Source organism: Bubalus kerabau, chromosome 3 (genome assembly GCF_029407905.1).
Source record: "Bubalus kerabau isolate K-KA32 ecotype Philippines breed swamp buffalo chromosome 3, PCC_UOA_SB_1v2, whole genome shotgun sequence".
Classification (NCBI taxonomy): Eukaryota; Metazoa; Chordata; class Mammalia; order Artiodactyla; family Bovidae; genus Bubalus; species Bubalus kerabau.
The window spans coordinates 180,859,163-180,878,160 of NC_073626.1; the positions used below are offsets into that span (position 1 = coordinate 180,859,163).

General features: G+C 42.2%; 1 protein-coding gene across 2 annotated transcripts; it reads right to left on the reverse strand.

Moving 5' to 3' along the window:
* Positions 1 to 7,086: 7,086 nt before the first annotated feature.
* PDIK1L (PDLIM1 interacting kinase 1 like) lies at positions 7,087 to 17,868 on the reverse strand. Of its 2 annotated transcripts, none has more exons than XM_055574064.1 (3): positions 17,668 to 17,868; positions 14,949 to 15,250; positions 7,087 to 11,061 (listed from the first exon to the last, which is right to left on the reverse strand). In XM_055574064.1, the coding sequence occupies exons 2-3, from the start codon at positions 15,231 to 15,233 to the stop codon at positions 10,321 to 10,323; spliced, it is 1,026 nt and encodes a 341-aa protein (XP_055430039.1). In that variant the 5' UTR covers positions 15,234 to 15,250; positions 17,668 to 17,868; the 3' UTR covers positions 7,087 to 10,320. The 2 variants fall into 2 exon arrangements, with proteins under 2 accessions (XP_055430039.1, XP_055430038.1); XM_055574063.1 differs by lacking the exon at positions 17,668 to 17,868 and adding an exon at positions 17,176 to 17,314.
* Positions 17,869 to 18,998: the final 1,130 nt, after the last annotated feature.

Sequence of the window (18,998 nt, forward strand, 5' to 3'; positions counted from 1 at the left end):
GGCGAGGTGGAATAAAAAGACATTAGTTTTTTAAACTAGTGTCGGACTACGAATAAAGCTGAGTGCCAAAGAATTGATGCTTTTGAACTATGGTGTTGGAGAAGACTCTTGAGAGTCCCTTGGACTGCAAGGAGATCCAACGAGTCCATCCTAAAGGAGATCAGTCCTGGTTGTTCATTAGAAGGACTGATGTTGAAGCTGAAACTCCAATACTTTGGCTACCTGATGTAAAGAACTGACTCATTTGAAAAGACCTGGGCAAGATTGAGGACAGGAGGAGAAGGGGACGACAGAGGATGAGATGGTTGGATGGCATCACTGACTCAATGGACATGAATTTGGGTAAACTCTGGGAGTTGGTGATGGACAGGGAGGCCTGGAGTGCTGTGGTCCATGGGGTCGCAAAGAGCTGGACACGACTGAGTGACTGAACTGAAGTTTTTTAAAAACTATTTATTTGTCTGGGTCCAATCTTAGTTGCTTCATGCAAGATCTTTTGTTGCGGTGCACAGATTCTCTAGTTGTAGCGCATAGAATCTCCAGTTCTGATGGGCAGGCTCCAGAGCGTGTGGGCTTAGTTGCTCTGTGGCATGTGGGATCATAGTTCCCCAACCAGGGCTTGAATCCGTGTTCCCTGCATTACAAGGTGGACTCTTAACCACTGGGCCACCAGGGAAGTGCCAAGACATTAGTTTTTTAGCTTTGATCATAAGGTCATATTCTTCTGTCTGTCTTCAAAGACCCTTCATAAACTGATCTCATTATATTCATCTAACCTTTTTTTCCTGACACACAGTCCCAGCAATGGTCCATCTCAGCATCTCCATGATCTCTCCTCAATTATGGGCTTCCTCAGTTTGTACAGTGTAGTGATTAAGATCGTGGCTGTCAGGTCAAGATAACCTGGGTCTGAACTAACTGTATTCATCATTAGTTGATTGGCATCAGATCCTGAACTGTGGACCTTGGGCAGATGATACCCTCTCTGTGCCTCTGGTTTGGTAAAGAACAGTACCTATGTTGCAGGGTTGTGGGAGAGCATATGTGTCAGTCATATGACAGATCATATGTGACAATCACAAGTTGCCCGTGAAGCAACTTAAAGCAGAGCCTGGCTCATTGTAACTGCCTGATGCGTTTTAAGGGTTATTACTATTCTCTCTCATAGAGTGTGTCACTGTTGCCTACATCTCATCTGTAAACTGGAAGAGGATTCCCATAAATAAAACAGTATTTTAAAGTATCTAACAAAGTGCCTGGCACACAGTAGGGCTAATTTTCTCAAGAGGCAATTTTCCTTGTGCCATGTCAAGGAGGGCAATAGAGCTTTCTGTTCTGGGGACCTACAACAGCTCAAAGAGTTGAAAGACAGGTGAGCAAGCTACCTTAAAGAAAGTGTCTGGATGGCTCAGTGGTAAAGAATCTGCCTGCCAATGCAGGAGACACCGATTTGACCCCTGGTCCAGGAAGATCCCACATTCTGCAGAGCGATTGAGCCCACACCGCAACTACTGAGCCTGCTCTAGAGAACTCTAGGGGACTGCGACTACTGAGCCCACGCACCTTAACCACTGAAGGCGACACATCCCAGAGTTGTGCTCTGCGACAAGGGGAGCCATGGCAATGGGAGCCCACGCGCTGCAACAGAGAGTAGCCCCCACTTGCTGCTGCTGGTGGTTTAGTCGTTAAGTCGTGTCCGACTCTTGTGACCCCATGCAGTGTAGCCCGCCAGGCCCCTCTGCCCATGGGATCCTCCAGGCAAGAATCCTGGAGTGGGTTGCCATTTCCTTCTCCAGGGGATCTTCCTGACCCAGGAATCGAACACAGGTCTCCTGCATTGCAGGCGGATTCTTTACCAACTGAGCTACGAGAAAGGCCCGTGCAGCACGAAGACACAGCACAGGCAAAAATAAATAAATAGTTATTAAAAAAAAGAAAAGAATGTGTCTTCACAGACCACTGTAGCCTCCACACATGGGCATTCCTTTTGGAAGGAATGGAAGGACCAAGTGTCCTCCTCTAGTCACTGCCTGCCAATGCATCTCTCATCAGCTTCAGGATCCCTGTCTGCTAAAATGGAAAAGGCAGGGCATGAGTCAAGTCTCTGGAGCAGGCTGCTTGGTTTGTGAGCCAGCTGGAGAAGGACCCGAGCACCTGCAGACACAGGTAGCTGTGTTCTGACACGCAGGCCTGCAGAGGAATGGCTGCCTCTCCGGAGACAACCAGGCAACTCCAGCCTGCATTGTCTCTGACTCAGCTTTCCAAACACTGTAGTGTCCATTCTTTTCCTTTTATTATCCAGAGTTCTCCTGCAGTGGTTCCTTCTGCAACTAGAATAGTGATTCTTAGTCTTTTGGACCTCTTTAAGAATCTGTTAAAGTTTACAAACCATCAGCTTGGAAAAATGTATACATACATAAAATTTTGCTTACAGTTCTAGGGAATTGGTTGACAATGCTGGAGTTCTTTGTTGGATTCCTGTTTAAGTAGCCTTCTCCTAGAGTAAAATATGGAATAGTGATTTATCTCGTCTGTTTCTCAGAAAACAGTTAAGTTCTACCATGAGGTAGGAGGAGTCTGAGGGCAAAGACAGGGTGGGGTGCTGAAATGGGGCTTATGCTGCTGGCTGGTAGGAGATAAGTGAATCTGAAAGATACTACCCTTTGACCTTGTTTCCTATCCCAAAGCCTGACCAGTGCTCTTTCAATTGCAACATTTTTATCCTATTTTCACATTAGGATTAATAATATATTAAAAATACTAGTGGGAAGGCCCTGCCTACTGAAATTCTCACTTAATATGAGATGGACCCTAGGCATCAGTTTTTTAAAAAATTTAAATGACTTTACTGGTGTAAAATAATATACATTTAAGTATATAGTTTGGTGAATTCTGATATATGTACCAAACCCATGAAAATACCCATCATCCCCCAAAGTTTCTCTTCTTCTGGAACCCCAATTATATTAATACATGGGCCACTTGATGTCTCATGGCTCACCAATGCTCTGTGCATTTTGTTTTGCTTTCATTATTTTTTTTCTTGCTGCTTCATTTTGTCTAGCTTATGCTGATTTGTCTTCAAGGTCGCTAGTCATCTATAATGTCTAATTTCTGTGTATTTTTTAATCTCAGTAACTATATCTTTCAAAGTTCATTTTCAAATATACATATTCCATTCCTTCTCTCCTTCCCATGCTCATGCTTCCCTCTGCCTTCAAATATACATGCCAAGTGTGTTTGAAATCCTTGTATACTACTCTATCTGCTTTATTTCTGAGGTCTGCTTATACTGGTTCCTGTTTTACACGCCTAATGCTTTTTTAAAACTTATTTACCATCATTATTTATTTATTTATTTTTGGCTGCACTGGGTCTTCATTGCTGCATGTAGGCTTTCTCTAGTTGTGGCTAGCAGAGGCTGCTCTCTAGCTGCGGTGCACGGGCTTCTCTTGCTACAGAGCACAGGCTCTAGGGAGTGCAGGCTCAGGAGTTGTGACACCGGGGCTTACTTGTTCTGAGGTATGTGGGATCTTCCCCTACCAGGGACTGAACCTGTGTCTCCTGCTTTGTAAGGCGGATTCTTAATCACTGGACCACCAAGGAAGCCCCGCCTAGTACCAAGGTCCTCAGCCTCATGTGGCTTGTACAGGGGTATGATTCCTACCACAGTGACCCAGCACACAGCCCCCCACCACCCCCTGACCTGTTCTGCATGTGTAGAGTCTCCCTTTTCACTTCAGACCAACCTGCTCCCCCTTTTCCTCCCTGACAGCTCTGTCTCCTATGGGTTGTCAGCAGTTTCGCTGAGCAGTGGGCTACGTGATTGTTTTCGCACCATGTCTTCATATGAGGGAAACAGTCTGACTTCACTTTGAAGGGATGATGTCTGTAGCCACTGGAAGATAAAATAGTGGTGTGATTATTGAACCAAAGGAATTTACGTTTTGTAACTTGGTTACTTTTATTTTGCATTTTGTTAAAGTATTAAATACTTTTTTCCTGTTTGAAAAAAAAAAAGAAGAAGAAGCCCTAATACCTTTTAATTGTATGGTTGGAACTTTACATTATTGAGGACTGGAATTTGATGAAGTTTCTTAGGGAAAAAAAATATTACCCTTTCAAGACATACTTTTAAGCTTGCTAGATCCAGAATACCCTTTCGCCTAGGACTAATTTGGCCTTGCTTCCTGATGGATGTACTCCTGTGATGTATTAGGGGAGCTCTCCATTCTGACTGACGGGAGCGGCGATCATCTATGGTCTCGTGAGCTGGGAAGGTTATTCTCCCGACCCTTTCCTTCTTCTTGCCCTCAGGTAGTTTCCTCACAAGGATGTACTGATGGTGCATCCGTGCCATGTCGATTCTGCTGTGCATTTCTACACGCAATATCTCATTTCATCTTTGAGGTGTTCTGAGTCACTTATCCAGAGAAGGCAATGGCACCCCCCTCCAGTACTCTTGCCTGGAAAATCCCATGGATGGAGGAGCCTGGTAGGCTGCAGTCCATGGGGTCGCTAAGAGTCGGACATGACTGAGCGACTTCACTTTCACTTTTCACTTTCATGCATTGGAGAAGGAAATGGCAACCCACTCCAGTGTTCTTGCCTGGAGAATCCTAGGGACGGGGGAGCCTGGTGGGCTGCCGTCTATGGGGTCACACAGAGTCGCACACGACTGAAGCGACTTAGCAGCAGCAGCAGAGTCACTTATCATCTCTATTTTATACATGTGGGAAGCTATAGATTTGAGAGGTTAGGAAACTCATGAAAGACATACGGCTAGTAACAGAAAGGTAGTGTCTGATTTCCAAGTCTGTGTCTTTTCCCTCTCTGCCTCTGACAACAGCTGTCATGATAGTTTCCAGCTCCAATGCATATTTGTTTATATAACATCTTTACTTGACTTTCCCTGTGGCTCAGACTGTAAAGAATCCACCTGCCAATGCAGGAGACCTGGGTTTGATCCCTGGTTCGGTAAGATGCCCTGGAGAAGAGCATGGCAACCCACTCCAGTATCCTTGCCTGTTGGATTCCACAGACAGAGGAGCCTGGCAGGCTACAGTCCATGGGGTCGCAAAGAGTTGGACACAATGGAGCAACTTACACACATTAGTATAAGTCACTAGAGAAAAGTGTGAAAATTCTAAGTCCAGCTTGATGAATTTTCACAAAGTAAACACACCCTCGGAGAAGGCAATGGCACCCCACTCCAGTACTCTTGCCTGGAAAATCCCGTGGACTGAGGAGCCTGGTAGGCTGCAGTCCATGGGGTTGCTGAGAGTCAGACACGACTGAGCGACTTCCCTTTCACTTTTCACTTTCATCCATTGGAGAATGAAATGGCAACCCACTCCAGTTTTCTTGCCTGGAGAATCCCAGGGACGGGGGAGCCTGGTGGCCTGCCGTCTATGGGGTCACACATAGTCGGACACGACTGAAGTGACTTAGCAGCAGCAGCAAACACACCCTGTCTAACCAGCACTCAGGTCAAGAAACAAAGTGGTTCATGCACCCTAGAAATCTCTTCACATATGTCCCACTTTCAACCCAGGAGAAATAACATAGAGGTACTCAGTGGAGCCTATAGCTCAGCCTCCCTTAACTTGGGGTCCATTTAAGCATCTATAAATCCCCTGAAATTACAAGTGTTTTCCCAAAGAGAGGATGTAGTGCCTTCATCAGATTCTCCCTAAAAGGGACAAGAATAAAAGCTACCACTGAAGACTGGCTCAGAGGGAATATAACCATTCATTCATTGTATCATCAAAATCAGAACACAGTACCAGCGATAGCTACCAGCTGAGAGTTTAATGTGCCAGGTATTTTATGTTTATTATCTCTAACCCTTACAAAATTCTGAAATGTAAGTAGTATCACCTCTATTTTACAGATATGGGAACACAGGCTTAGAATGAAGGTATTTGCCCAAGGTCACACATTATTGTGTAGGTATTCGTGAATACTAGTATTCAACATGAATACAGCAAAGGTAACATCTTTATTTGACTTTCCTTGTGGCTCAGACAGTAAAGAATCCACCTGCTACAGCAAAGCCTGCGCTTCCGCAGTGAGACCACGATGCCTTCAGCAATATTAAGTTGCCTAACCTCTGCTCAGAACAAGCTAAGCTTGAAATACCAGGGCTGAACAGGAAATGAAAGAGTGAAGTCTCAAGCCCGGGCAATTTTTTAAAAAAAAACAATTCCCTTCTAACCAATGACAACTGCAAAAGGGAAAGTGCTGCCTTTAAAAGAGGCACTTTGCCCTCAAAGAGGTGTGGCCTCCAAGAGGTGTGGCTGTTAGGTTTCTCTCTAGTGGGAGTTACTATCAAACCACAAGCCAACTGTCTATCATTATACTGCACTTTGAGAGGACACCAATGATTGGTCAACTAAGAGAGCAACATTTGAATTTTAAGAAAAGACCAAAACAACCTAAGGTCTTTACTTCAGAGAGAAAGATAAAGCTTTGTCAGAGAAAACTCTGAGTCAGCATCGGAGATTAGGCACGAAAAACCCTGTGTTGGGTAAAACCTTGACTTCCCTAACTGGTGTTAAGTTGCTATTAAATTCTTCAAGAAATTAGCCCCCATTTGAAAAGACATGTAAAAACTACGTGAAAACATTTTGTAAACTGCAAAGGAAATGGCTAGCAAATAATTAAAAAAAATCCCAAAACTCTAAACATAAAGCAAAATTTACTTGCCTGCAAAGGCTATACCAGGAGGTGGCAGAGTTAGAAGCAGCCACAATTTTGACCCCTACTTTCCTACTCATCACTAGGTCACATGTAGAATTAATGTTTTCTGTCTTTAATTTTCCCTCTGCTATCCCATTGGACCATGAACTACACTGCATCATCTGTACTTTGTTTATTTTGGAGAAGACATACATAATAGAACCTGTAAAAGAAAAGAATGGCTCAGATGACTTTTTATATAGAAAAGAAACCATACTCAACTTAAAAGATTGAAAAATTAAATTCGCTTAGTATATTTACTACAATTCATTCTGAGTCTGAGATGCATCCTCAGCTGAATGAGATAGCAAGAAAAATGAAAAAAAAAATCATTTATTTCAGGCAATCCAAGTTCTTCTAATACAGCAAGCTTTAAAATTTTAGAGACCTTGAAATATTGAAAGAAACTCCTATAATTCAGTCATCCTTTCCTCAGTAACAGCTTCTATTATAGAAAGTTTCATTTAATAGATAAGGCTGAAAAAAATACTGCTTCAAATTTTATATGCTGTATTTTATATCTATGAAGTAAAGCATTACAGAACTACTCACAGAGCCACCAAAGCAGCAATGTAGAATTTCCAGGGTTTTTTTTGTTGAAACGCACTTTATTAAAAAAAAAAAGTCATGAACAATAAATTACAATCATTTCCCCCTTTTATAAATTCTTCATAAAATATATTTGACAATTTTAAAAGAAAATTTCAAAAGTTGCTTTTGTTTTTGAAGTGCTGATGACTTATTTTTTGACCATTTTGTCATGCTGGTGAATTATTTGTAGCTGCTACAATAGTTTGATTGATAAACATTTTACAGTTAAAAACAACAACAACAACAACAAAGAGGAAAAAACAGACCAGCAGAAAGAACTATTCAGTGTGCTATTTATCTGACACTTAACACTTACTTCATCATAGCGACAAAGTATCCCTTAGCACCAAAAAACTACAGGAACCCCATCCTTCTAAGTGACAACTAGTGCAAAATAACATTCTAGGAACTAACTGTACAATCCCATTGTTTTAACTGGCCACAGCTGCCTATAAGCTTATTTGAAATATTTGGTCTTTTTTCAATTAAGACAAATTTCATAAAACACTATAAACCATGGCAAGAGACTCTATGAGGAACAACTGTTTATTGAGTACCTATTATGGGCAAGGCACTGTGCACAGACTCCTGCTTTCATTTTTCCTCTAAGCAATATCCAGGAATTTCCAAGTATCACTTTATTTCTTACTCCTTGCTGGAAAAGCCCATGGCTACATGCCATTTTTAAATTGTCATTTTATCAACTGATCTTTAGTGCTGAGCACACAGTAGGTACTTAATAAATACCTCCTGACTGAAAGAATGAAGACAAAGAATTTACTATCATTTTTCTTGGTATCATAGGCTATTTAGAATACAGGGACTTAAGAAAATTTCAGAAGAAACTTCCTGATCACCTCACATCCTTACCACCAATGAAAGGAATAATTCCACTTCACAGGTAAATTAAAATAGTTTTCAAAATAAATTATAATTGTTAACTATTTTAAATGAGGTGGGACCAAAAGCTATCTACTTAGGAAACCATGACATGTAGCTATTTGAAGAGCAAATAAAGCATTGGCATACCATCACCTAAGTCATCATGAATCTCTGCTGAAGTGCCATGTTATTGATAAAACACTGTAATGCTTTTTTACTTCCAGTAACTCAATCTACTTGGCCAGATCTGTGTTCTACTAATTTGGTGATGCAGAGGGTCAATTATCATGAAGTTCCAGTGTATTTCCACCTCCAATTTTGAAAATAATTCTTATAATTATTAGCTTGGAAGTAATGTTAAAAGTACATCTTTTTTTTTCATTTAAGAGGTTTTAAGTAAAACCTTTTCAGTCTAAATTTTAAACTTCACACCAAGTAATGCATAGTTCATAAATTTTATGTACTCCAATTTTTTGTGCTTTTTCACCTTTTATAGTCCCCTGAACACATTTTAAATAAGGAAAAAATTATGGTAGGAATATTCCAAAAGTTGTGGAAGTTCAAAAAAACTGAGGAGACTATGTGAACTATCAATGATTTCAATATTCTAATACCTTTAAACTTTTTTTACTTTTGACCAAAGATTCTAGTGCTTTATAAAGATTAACCTATATACAAATGGTCTTAAAGTATTAACAACCTTAAAGGCTAATGATCTATTTTAGGAAAACTTTCTTCCTTTAGATTTGAACTATCTGCATTTATAGGAAAAAAAAAAAACTGGAGACAACCATATGGGGTTAAAAATCAAACTGACCTCAAGAAGAATAATGGTCTATTGGTTCTTCACATAGACCATACCAAGTGATTGTATAAAACTGATAACCTCTCTATTTGAAAGACATAACTGATGCCACAGTATTTTATCCATTTGCCAAACTGTATAGGTATCATCTCCCACCTTAGAAAAAGGTGGTCAACACTGAATACAACCATATCACTACCATTACTGTGTCAAATTAGACAAGAGAAAACAGCATTAGTGCCAAAATGAAAGGAATTCCAGTGATTAAACATGAGACCATATTAGCGCAGGCAATGAAAGGGTAGAACTCATTTGGTTTCTTCAGCTTTACGCTGAGGCTTAGACAAAGTCTTGAAAATAAAAAGTTAATATATATCAATTACTATAGTTTATATACAGCAAAATTTTCAGAAACAGCAGAATCCTGTGTTCAGACTTATATTAGATTGCAGATGCTCAAGTGCAGTCATGTCCCAATGCAGTGGTTTAATTGGTTAATTGAATGCTTGGTTACCTAAAACCTGTACCACATTGATTGCATGGCTAATTCAACTCCTGCAGCTATAGGGCACTGGAGAGCTCAAACAAACTTCAGCAGCTTTGGATCACCTACTTTCACTTACATTTAGCCAGACAATTTTGGACTCTCCAAAATGATGTCTTAAAAAAAGCTGTATAACATTATAAAAATAAAAACTTAGTATGATTTCATTAGAGGGAGGGACAGGGTAGGAAGAGGGAAGGTTCTTTTATTTTTCATTACTGATTTCACCAGCAAATCTCAAAAATCCAAACCTACATCAAATAATTTAAACAGAAGTGGCATTTTTTTTTCATATGGAATGCAAAATGCACACATTCACATACTTACATATACATAAATATATACATATATGTTTCCTTTACAAAGCTTCAAAGGTTGCATTACCAGCATGCAAACCTTTTTTTCCATGGAAATTCCTAATACTGACAAGGAATGTCTAAAATACTTAGAGACATATTTCCAGAAAACTGGACTCTTCTTTTCTTGGCTCTTATAGAGAATTTTCCTGCCAAACTTCTACCAATGATCATTTAAAAAAATTTACATCCACATTGGTAATACACTTTTAAAACATATTAATAGAATGGCCAGCTTGGACTTAAGAAAAATGAGGAAAAAAAAAAAAATCCCACAATAAAATCTAAACCCTTAAAAGGTGGAGTTTAGCTTTTTATATTCTTTTTCAGCCACATTATGTTGCATCACTGTTAAAACAGAAGCAGCATATCATCCAAGATATTTGCAAATAATATATGTGTCACGTTTCCCAGCTGTTATCTTTAAATGCAATTTGTACTAATCTGAGTTCTAGTTCAAAAGCATCTGGACGATCCTGAGGGTTTGCAGCCAGCATTTCCTTAATCAGTTGTTTCATTCGCCCATTCATAGACTTTTTCTTCACAGGAATGAGAAGTTCCATTTTGGGATTTTCCAGAAGTGCCTCCCCAACAGGCACAATCTCAGTTCCTTGTTTTACATAACTCCCCAAGAGTTCCTTCTTTGTCTCTGTGTCTATGAAGGTGATCCTTTCCAGCATTGCCCAGATGATAATCCCCAGAGCAAAGATGTCAGCTTTTGCTGTATAATGTCCCTCCCACACTTCAGGAGCCATGTAGAAATCTGTTCCACAAGCTGTAGAAAGGAAACACTTGTTTACACTGACAGGTTCTTCTGGATTCTGCCCAGATGCTGAACAAACTTTACTTAGACCAAAATCAGCCACTTTCAGTGTAGGTTCCAAGTCACTGGTATCCAACCTGCTTTGAGAAATCAGGATGTTATCAGGCTTCAGATCTCGATGGATGATCTGGTTTTTATGCAAGAAAGCCAGGGCACTGCTCAGCTGAAGCATGAAGCTGGTGTTAGTTTTACGATTGGGTTTCCTGGACAACAGATACTCATTCATATCTCCTCCATCACAAAAATCCATCACAAACCACAAGTAATAGGCGCTTCTGGGATCAAAGGCAATTTCTCCTTTTAGTGAAGTCTCTACAAGCTATAAGAAAGAAAAAAACAGATTATAATCATCTGCATGGTTTACATAATTCAGCTATAGAGAAAGAGTCACTGGTTGAATTAGTCTCTAATTTTAATTGGAAATTCCACGAATATTTTATTTGATGCTTTCATATGTGCATTTTATTTTAAACTTTAGTACTTCAAACTGTCACTTTGTCCCTAATAAAAATACACCAAATTTCTAAGTCAAGAGGTAAAAACTTCATTAAAAATAGTTATATTTTGAGAAGTGTTCAACTCCTTGTACATTTGCTGCATGTGTCAATGGAGCTGAATTCTAACTGGCTAGCTAATAGCTTCCTGAAAAGATCCAAGTTTCAGCACCTAGATCTGGTAGATTGCCAACCGGGGTATAAACATCAGTTAGGACATTCTACTCCATAAAACTGCCTGAAATCTACTTCTCGCTTATTGCACTTACACTATCAACATAATCTGTGAAACTAAGAGAAAATTATGAAGGAACAACTAGTTGTTACAGAAATAAAGTGCTCCTGTAGTCACCGATAAAACTAAAGACGGACATCATTATTGCAAGAACTTCTATAAGCAGAATGCAAATATGAAGGCTATCTCTATCAATAGACGGCTTCTAAAAACCAATTTATAAAAATCACATATGCATTTTGACATAAAAATTCAAAACTGAGCTTGTATATTTGATACAAGCTGAAAATCTAGAATAAAGCACTATTTTACTTATATCATTATCTAATTGTAACTCTCCTACCACCTGAAATTCAAGAATCTCAATTACTTCACTGAACATGGACTATCATTTTAAATTACAGTGCTTTGAAAGCATTTGTCCTATGGTGTCCTTTTCAGGCTCACAGGCTGAACAGAAACTCAGTAGGGAAGGTGAAGAGTTGTTGAAGAGTGAGTGATCTGCTATAAATCTACTAGTATTTCCTTTTGTCTTTTCGGTGGGCAGAGGCAAAGAACACCTCTCCATGCTGTCTCCCCCACGGCAGCCATAACTGCAATGGTCTGCAGAAGTCTTCTTTGCATGCATTTTCTTTGTTGCATGTGTTTGCCACTGAGACAGAAAATGAAAGAACAGAAAGGTCCAGATCACACAATTATTTACCAGGTGCACTGTTACTAAATATGCTCAGATTAAAGATGAGCATCATCACTCTTCCGTCATGTCCTCTTTTCATTCTCAAAAGCAAAATTCCTAAATAGTTTTCAGCAATGCAGAGTTCCAGCATTCAAATAATGGTTTAGAATAAAGCCAGATAGTAGATATTTTAGGCTTGACAAGCCACATAAGGTCTCTGTTCCATATTCTTCTTCTTAAAAAAAAAAAGAAAACTCTTAAAAAATGTAAAAACTATTTTTAGTATCCAGGCCATACAAAAACAGGCTGAGGGCTATAGTTTGAGGGCCCCTGGTTGAGAGCTACAGAAAGACAGAGCCCAATCTGCTTACTGTCATGTGCAGAAGATGGCAGCCATTGGCTGTCTTGCCTAAAGTCCTTTAACAGCGTCCCTGTTCTCTTAGGCTACAGTCTAAGCTCTTTAACATGGGCTGTGGGACCCTGTGCACGCTCACCCTGCCGACTTTTCCAGTCTCACCTAAAACAACTCTCCTTGCACACTGCAGTCTTTTTATCTTCTTTCAGTTCTTAGAATGCTTCCTGCCTTTTGCTTCTAAACATTTGTATGTACAGTTTGTTCTGCCTGGGAAGTTTTCTCACTCACTCACCTGGCTAATTCCTCTTTACCTTGCAAGTTTCGGTTGAAACAGTTCATAATTCCTGAACTCCAGGATTATGTCAGGTTGCCTACTACATGCACCTACATCATCCCATACTTTTCATTCATGACACTCATGATAAGTATACATATTGGCCATAAAGTTTCTATGCATAAGGTGTGTCCTCTGTTAATTGTTTGTTTTATATTTCTTCTAGGTAAGGTTTTTAGCTATCAGGAACTGACTGAATGATTCCAACTGAGAACAAGAAAGATATCTAGAAAAACACTGAGGAAAAAAAATGTAGAGAATAGTGAAGACCATATGTAGAGACTCTGTCGTCACACTATAGATTTGTTTGGTTTTACCACGTGTAAATATTGGTTGTCTTCACTAGTGTAAATTTAGAGAGGGCACTTGCTAATGTGTTGGTGAATGTCTGGTTAACTAAATAAATCCGTAGAAAATATAATTTTATTAGAGTTGCTTACGACTGAGTTCTTCCTATATGCCAAGTACTGTGTCTGCATCACATCTTATTTTGACAAGTCCCATGGAAGGTAGAAATTATTATTCCTTACGTTTGAAGATACAGATGCTGGGAAAAGATGGGTTATTTATCCAAGGTCATACAGCTAGCAAAAAATGCCATAAGTCAAACACAGATCTATCAGGCCTTAAAAAGATGAAATAGATTACTAAACACAAAGGTACTTTAGATTAAAAAAAATAAAATCACCAAATCAAGGCTTTACATCTTAAAGCCTTGAGAGATTAGCTAGCTAATACCTAGTTATTGTAACAGTTGCTCCATCTGGACTCAAGGATATCATCAGCACTAAGCCATATGTTTAAATATCCTCGCATTTATAGTTCAATTATGCATTTTAGTCTCCAAAATTCAATGCAAAGTCCAGCAAGGTTCTAGCTACTTTTATGTGGAATGCAGTAAGAATGTTTCCAATTTTTTTTATCATTGTAACTTATCTAATAAGCACTTCTAGAGGAATACAAAGTAAAACAAATAAAGACTAAATAGTTATGTTTATATTCCCTATCTTAAGAGAGAAATTAGGTTCTCAAGGCTGATATTTTTTCACCATACAATGAAAGTTTAGTTTTTTACTTACATAGAATAATGTGTTTGTTTTGTTTTTCCTAGAACAAAAGCTTTTGCTGTTTTAAAACAGACTTTTGTACCCTAATAGTAAATTCTGAATTTAGACACACTCATGGAAAGTTGTTCATGTTCCAAGAATGACTGGACTTAAGAAATTTTGCTCTGGCCTTTAACTAGCTATGTCTGAAGTATATTTTCTCTTCAAGTACAGACCTACTAGAGATTTTGATCTATGGCAGAAATCAACCTTAAAAAAAAATCACACTTTCTGTTTTTCTATATTAATGCTTTCCCCAAGTCTACAGAAGAGTAATCTGGAGGCAAAAGGGTAATCTAGAGGTTATAGGGCACAAGTTTTAGCTGCCAGATAGTCCTACATTTAGCTCCCAATTCTGCCACTTGCTATGTGATTCTGGATCAATTCATTATCTATTCTAAGCCTCAGTTTCTTCATTTATAATGATGATAATAATAGCACGTTTTTGACAGGACTGTTCTGAGCAGAGTATGGAATGAGTAGGAAGCCAAATGTTAAGTCATTAGTAACATTCAGGTGCTAAGCCACAAACTCCATGAAAATTCAATGGAACTGCATGGTTAGGATCTTAAACAACCTTCTAAAACATGAACATGAGTTCATGTCAGTGGTAAAGAAAAGCCCAATTACCTATGGGTACTGCTATTGGTTGTAAAGTTTCTCCTTTTCTTCTGTCTTCAGTTCCAAAAAAACTGATTTCAAATAAGTGAACTAATTAGACTCTAGTCTCAATCACCCCTCTAGTTCCTATGCTGTCCCATTCCTATGCAGATTGGCAAGTATCATGGCATAACAGGTGGCTTATGTTATTTTTAGGTATTTGCATCACAGGTTTAAATAAAACCTTGTTTTAGAGGAAACATCTACTCAGTTCTTGGCAGACCCCTATCTATTCCTAACGACATAAACACCTGCACTTAAAGTAGAAGTTCATCTGACTCATTTCTCTCACTGCTGACCAATGCTACATTCAAATCATTTCTATTTCCCATTCAACCACACATACCTGTAAATAAAGGGAAGAATTAGAGCCGTGGGACATCTTTTGCACCATCCCATCTTTTTGTAGGATGCATTCCTCCAAGTGAATCACATTTGGATGTTGGCTCTTGATACTGCTTAGTGCCCAGAACTCACGCAGGGCTAGTTCAACATTTTCAGGTGCATGGCATCGAATTTTCTTCACTGCCACCCGTGCAGAGGTCTTTCTGATGACTGCTTCATATACAACACCGTAACTACCTCGGCCTACCTCCCGTATTAGATCGTACTTTGGCTGGCTACTCACCATCTTCAAGGTCAAGGTTTCTGGAAAAATGAACAAAGTGCTCTGTTGAAATTAAGTATACCTACTGGCTTGAATTTCTTCTTATGCACGATTTAGTAGTTATCATCTGTCTCACTGTCTGCAATGCTTGAACAATATTTGCTATACACTGGGCAAATGTAAATATTTTAATAATAGTAACACTACTCTTTAATAATAGTAACAGTAATGTGGTACTTACCATGTATCAGAAACTGTCCCAAGCACTTTATATATTAAGCTCATTTAATCCTCACAACAATATTATGAGGTAGAAACTGAGCATAATAGCTCATTTTGTAGATGAAAAAAACTAAAGCACAGAGTTTAAGCAACATGTCCAAGGTCAAACAGCGAGTAACTGGTGAACCTGGGATTTGAAACCAGGCCATCATGCTCTGACAACCTCTTACATGAACTGCTTCAAAACACCACTGCTAAACATAAAACAAAAAGTTCATATTCTTATTTACTGGTCATGAAAAAACAATCAAAACTCCTGCTTCCCCTGAAAACTGATACATATAAAAGTTCCTAAGAATGGCAAAACTCACAGTTAGAAACACAAACACCTGGCTTAGGCTTAGATACTGAGACTGTACAGAAGTAAAAATGAGTAGTTATTTTTCTTTTTTAAAAGCAAATGATCAAACTATACATATTCCTATTTTAATTTTATTTCCTTATTTCTTGCAAATAAAGTTTGTGGAGAAAAATGTTCCTTTACAGATAAACTAAGCTACTTAGAATATGGTTATTGTTCTTGTTTCAACAACAGCTATTTAGATCTGGGACATTTTTGCCAATGAAAACTCTCCTGCATATTAAGAGGTTCTCTGAGAGAGCTCTTTGGAATTCAACTTGATAAATCATTTAAAGGCAAGGGCAAAGAAAGGCCTTGCGTGGAAACACGTGTTGAATTAAGAGTTTGACGAGTGCCTGCTCATTCTCCGAAGACAAAATTCGAATAAGCTTCAGGAACCAATTCTCATTTGTAGAATGTCAGCATGGGTAAGAAAAGTTACCTGAGATTGTACAATTTTTATAGTGTACGGTTTAGGGGAACACAAAGCGACCGACAAACAGAGCCTGTCAAGTTGGGACCAGTCATTTTAAGTCGATAGAACAGATTTAATAAAGAAAATGAAAGCTTCTGAGATTGCTTTTAGTCCCACTTCCTCTAACTGGACACCGCTCTTCAAATTCCTACAGTATTTCCGAGCGTCGGATTTCCTGCCACAGAATTCTCTGCCCCAGCTACACAGTGGACATTCGTTCCTGTCCTCCGTGGACCGCCAATTCCTAACCGTCTCAAAGTGGTTCGTGCCTTGAAAGCTGCCCCATACGCCCCTGACTAGGTGGGAAGGATGTGTTTGTGAAGTCTTTGAGATCCTGGGGCAAAACACAGCGCGGTGATGCACACCGTGCGAGCCTCGGGAACTCGGGACGGCATTCCCCCGGGCCCTCGCGCCTCCACCCGGCGCTCGGACACTGGCCGGCCCGGCTGTACACCTGCTGGCGCCCGGGAAGGGCCAGTCCTGGGCAGAGGTGTAGCCCGACGCGGCGGCCCAGGGCCCCGCTCATTGGCCAAGTATCAGGCCCTCCCCCTCTTCGGCGGCTTCCAGAGAAAACCCGGAGGGGATCCTCTCAGGGCCCTTCCCCCGGAGGAGGCAGTCCTGCAGTTGTCCCGACTCCTCCGGGTCGGCGGCTAAGGCCGGGCCTGGGGAGGAGGCCACGGGGCAGAAGAGGAGGCCGCGGCTGGGGCTGGTGGCCTGAGGGGTGCGGGCCGGAGGCCTGAGGCGCGCGGGGCCTTCCCCGGGACGACTCCGCTGACAGCTTAGTGACAGGCCGCCTGGGGCGCGAGGCACGTGCAGGGCCCTCGGATCTGCAGCAGGGCCTCTCTGCCGCGCCGAGGGGCCAGATTTACCTCAGGGTAGCCGCCGCCGCTTCTCTCTCTCACGGGCTCTGCAGGCCGCCATTATCGGGGAGCTCGCGCCTCCGCCGCCGCGGCCTCCAGTCAGAGGCCGGCGCGCGCCCCCGTGGTGCGCGCGGACACACCCCCTGACGCCTCGCGGCCCCGCCCCCCTCCGGCTTTCCGTAGCGCGACCCGGGACACCGAGCGCTGGTCCCGCGGGGCGCGCGCCTGGCGCTCCGCTGGCTGCCAGACTCCCTTGGCTTTCAGGAGCCGGGGGGAGTCGCGGAAGGGGGTTGCGCGCTCTGGAATGCACCACTCGTACCTTCTCCCCGCGGGGGTGACCGGGAGCGGCAAGGCCACTCCACGCCCGGGGGCTCGGTCGCCCTCCAGCCGCAGCGGGCGCCTGCGGCGGGAGTGATTCCTCAGCCTCAGGTCCGGGCTGAGGGAAGTTCGCGCGCCTGGCGCGCCTCCCCTCCCCCGCTCCGCCCCCATTTCTGACTTTACCGAGCTGCGGGAAGGTGTGCGGGGTAGCTGGGGCGGAAGGCCTGGGGCATCTTCTTACGCGCCGGGCTGGGATGCCTGCGGGACGCGGGCCTCTTCCGGGGCCCCGCGGGGAAGCACGGCCCGAGCTGGGAGACCTGGCGTCCGCCCCGCCGGCAGGGAGGCTGCACCTTTTGTCAGAGTCACTGAGCCATATTTGCGCGCTGTGCAGTTGCCGAGGCGGCGGTAGCGCGGGGCTGGGTGCGATCATCTGGGAAGACGCGGTCCCCTGCCCCGCCGGCGCGGTGGTATCTCCCTTAAAGAACCCGGCGCCTCATTGTTCCGAGGCTCTGCAGCCGGGAGACGGGGGCCGCTTGCCCCCGGCGTGGAGGAAGGGGCCGCGGCCTCCGCGCACGCCCTGCCTGGCGGCGGCACCCGCGGGCTGCACGTGGAGAGTCGGGACACCCCCCAACCCCTGGCCTTGCGCAGCTTGCGGCAGAAGTCTGGGCCGGCCTGGACCGAGATTAACAGCGAGGACGGCCGTGCTAGTGGCCCGACGGTCAGCCTGAGTCACTGGGGCCCCGGACTGCCGTTGGCCAGATGCAGGCCCGCGTTCACCAGACAGCCAACTCTGGACTGTCAGTTGCTCAAAGACCCGGACCAATCGGTCATTCAGTTAGTGTTTCGCTGATCAATAAGTAACCGCCAGAATCGTCCATTCCTTCTTCACGGATTTAATCCGCACCTAGTGTTTGTTCCTCCTCCCAGTGCTGTATAAGGCGTGATGCGCAAAGAATCCCTGTTAACTGCTCTCAAGGGTCAACCAATTACCCATTTTATTTTCTGTCCTCCATTTATGGGCCTCCCGAATGTCTGGGATTGGGTTAAATCGTTAAATGATCTTTCTTACTCCTAAAGAAACTCCACAAGGGAAGGGCTTATTACTAACCCTATTTTTACAGGTAAGGACGCAGACCTTTGCATTCATTCTTTGATGGAAAGGTGATTTTTTTTTTTTTTTTTTGGAGGGGGCACTTGCCTTGAATACGCACTCCCCTGGTGTAAACCTTGCTCTGTAATCTGTTCGATTTTTGCCCTGCATGTCATTTACCAGTCTTCGGCTGTCTACTGGGACTACTGATATATTCTAAGGTTTGGTTTCTGCCCTTGAGAGGGAAAGTTGAGGGCTCTGTGTAGATAGCTGACTACCTGTGTGGGTAATTGATCAGAATCAGGAGTGGTGTCTCTGGCCTAGGAAACGTTACTTTTTGTTTATCTTAGTCACTAAATACAAGAATCCCTCCTCTCAAGGTGGTTGCAGAACTTGAAATCCACTCCCATAATTCAAAAGTTAT

What these genes read in the sequence shown, in the direction of transcription:
- PDIK1L (XM_055574064.1), bottom strand. Translation starts at nt 15,233, where the DNA reads ATGGTGAGTAGCCAGCCAAAGTACGATCTAATACGGGAGGTAGGCCGA. An exon ending in ATTCTTCCCTTTATTTACAG is followed by an intron (nt 11,062 to 14,948) that starts GTATGTGTGGTT and finishes TCTTTCTTATAG; the next exon opens with CTTGTAGAGACTTCACTAAA.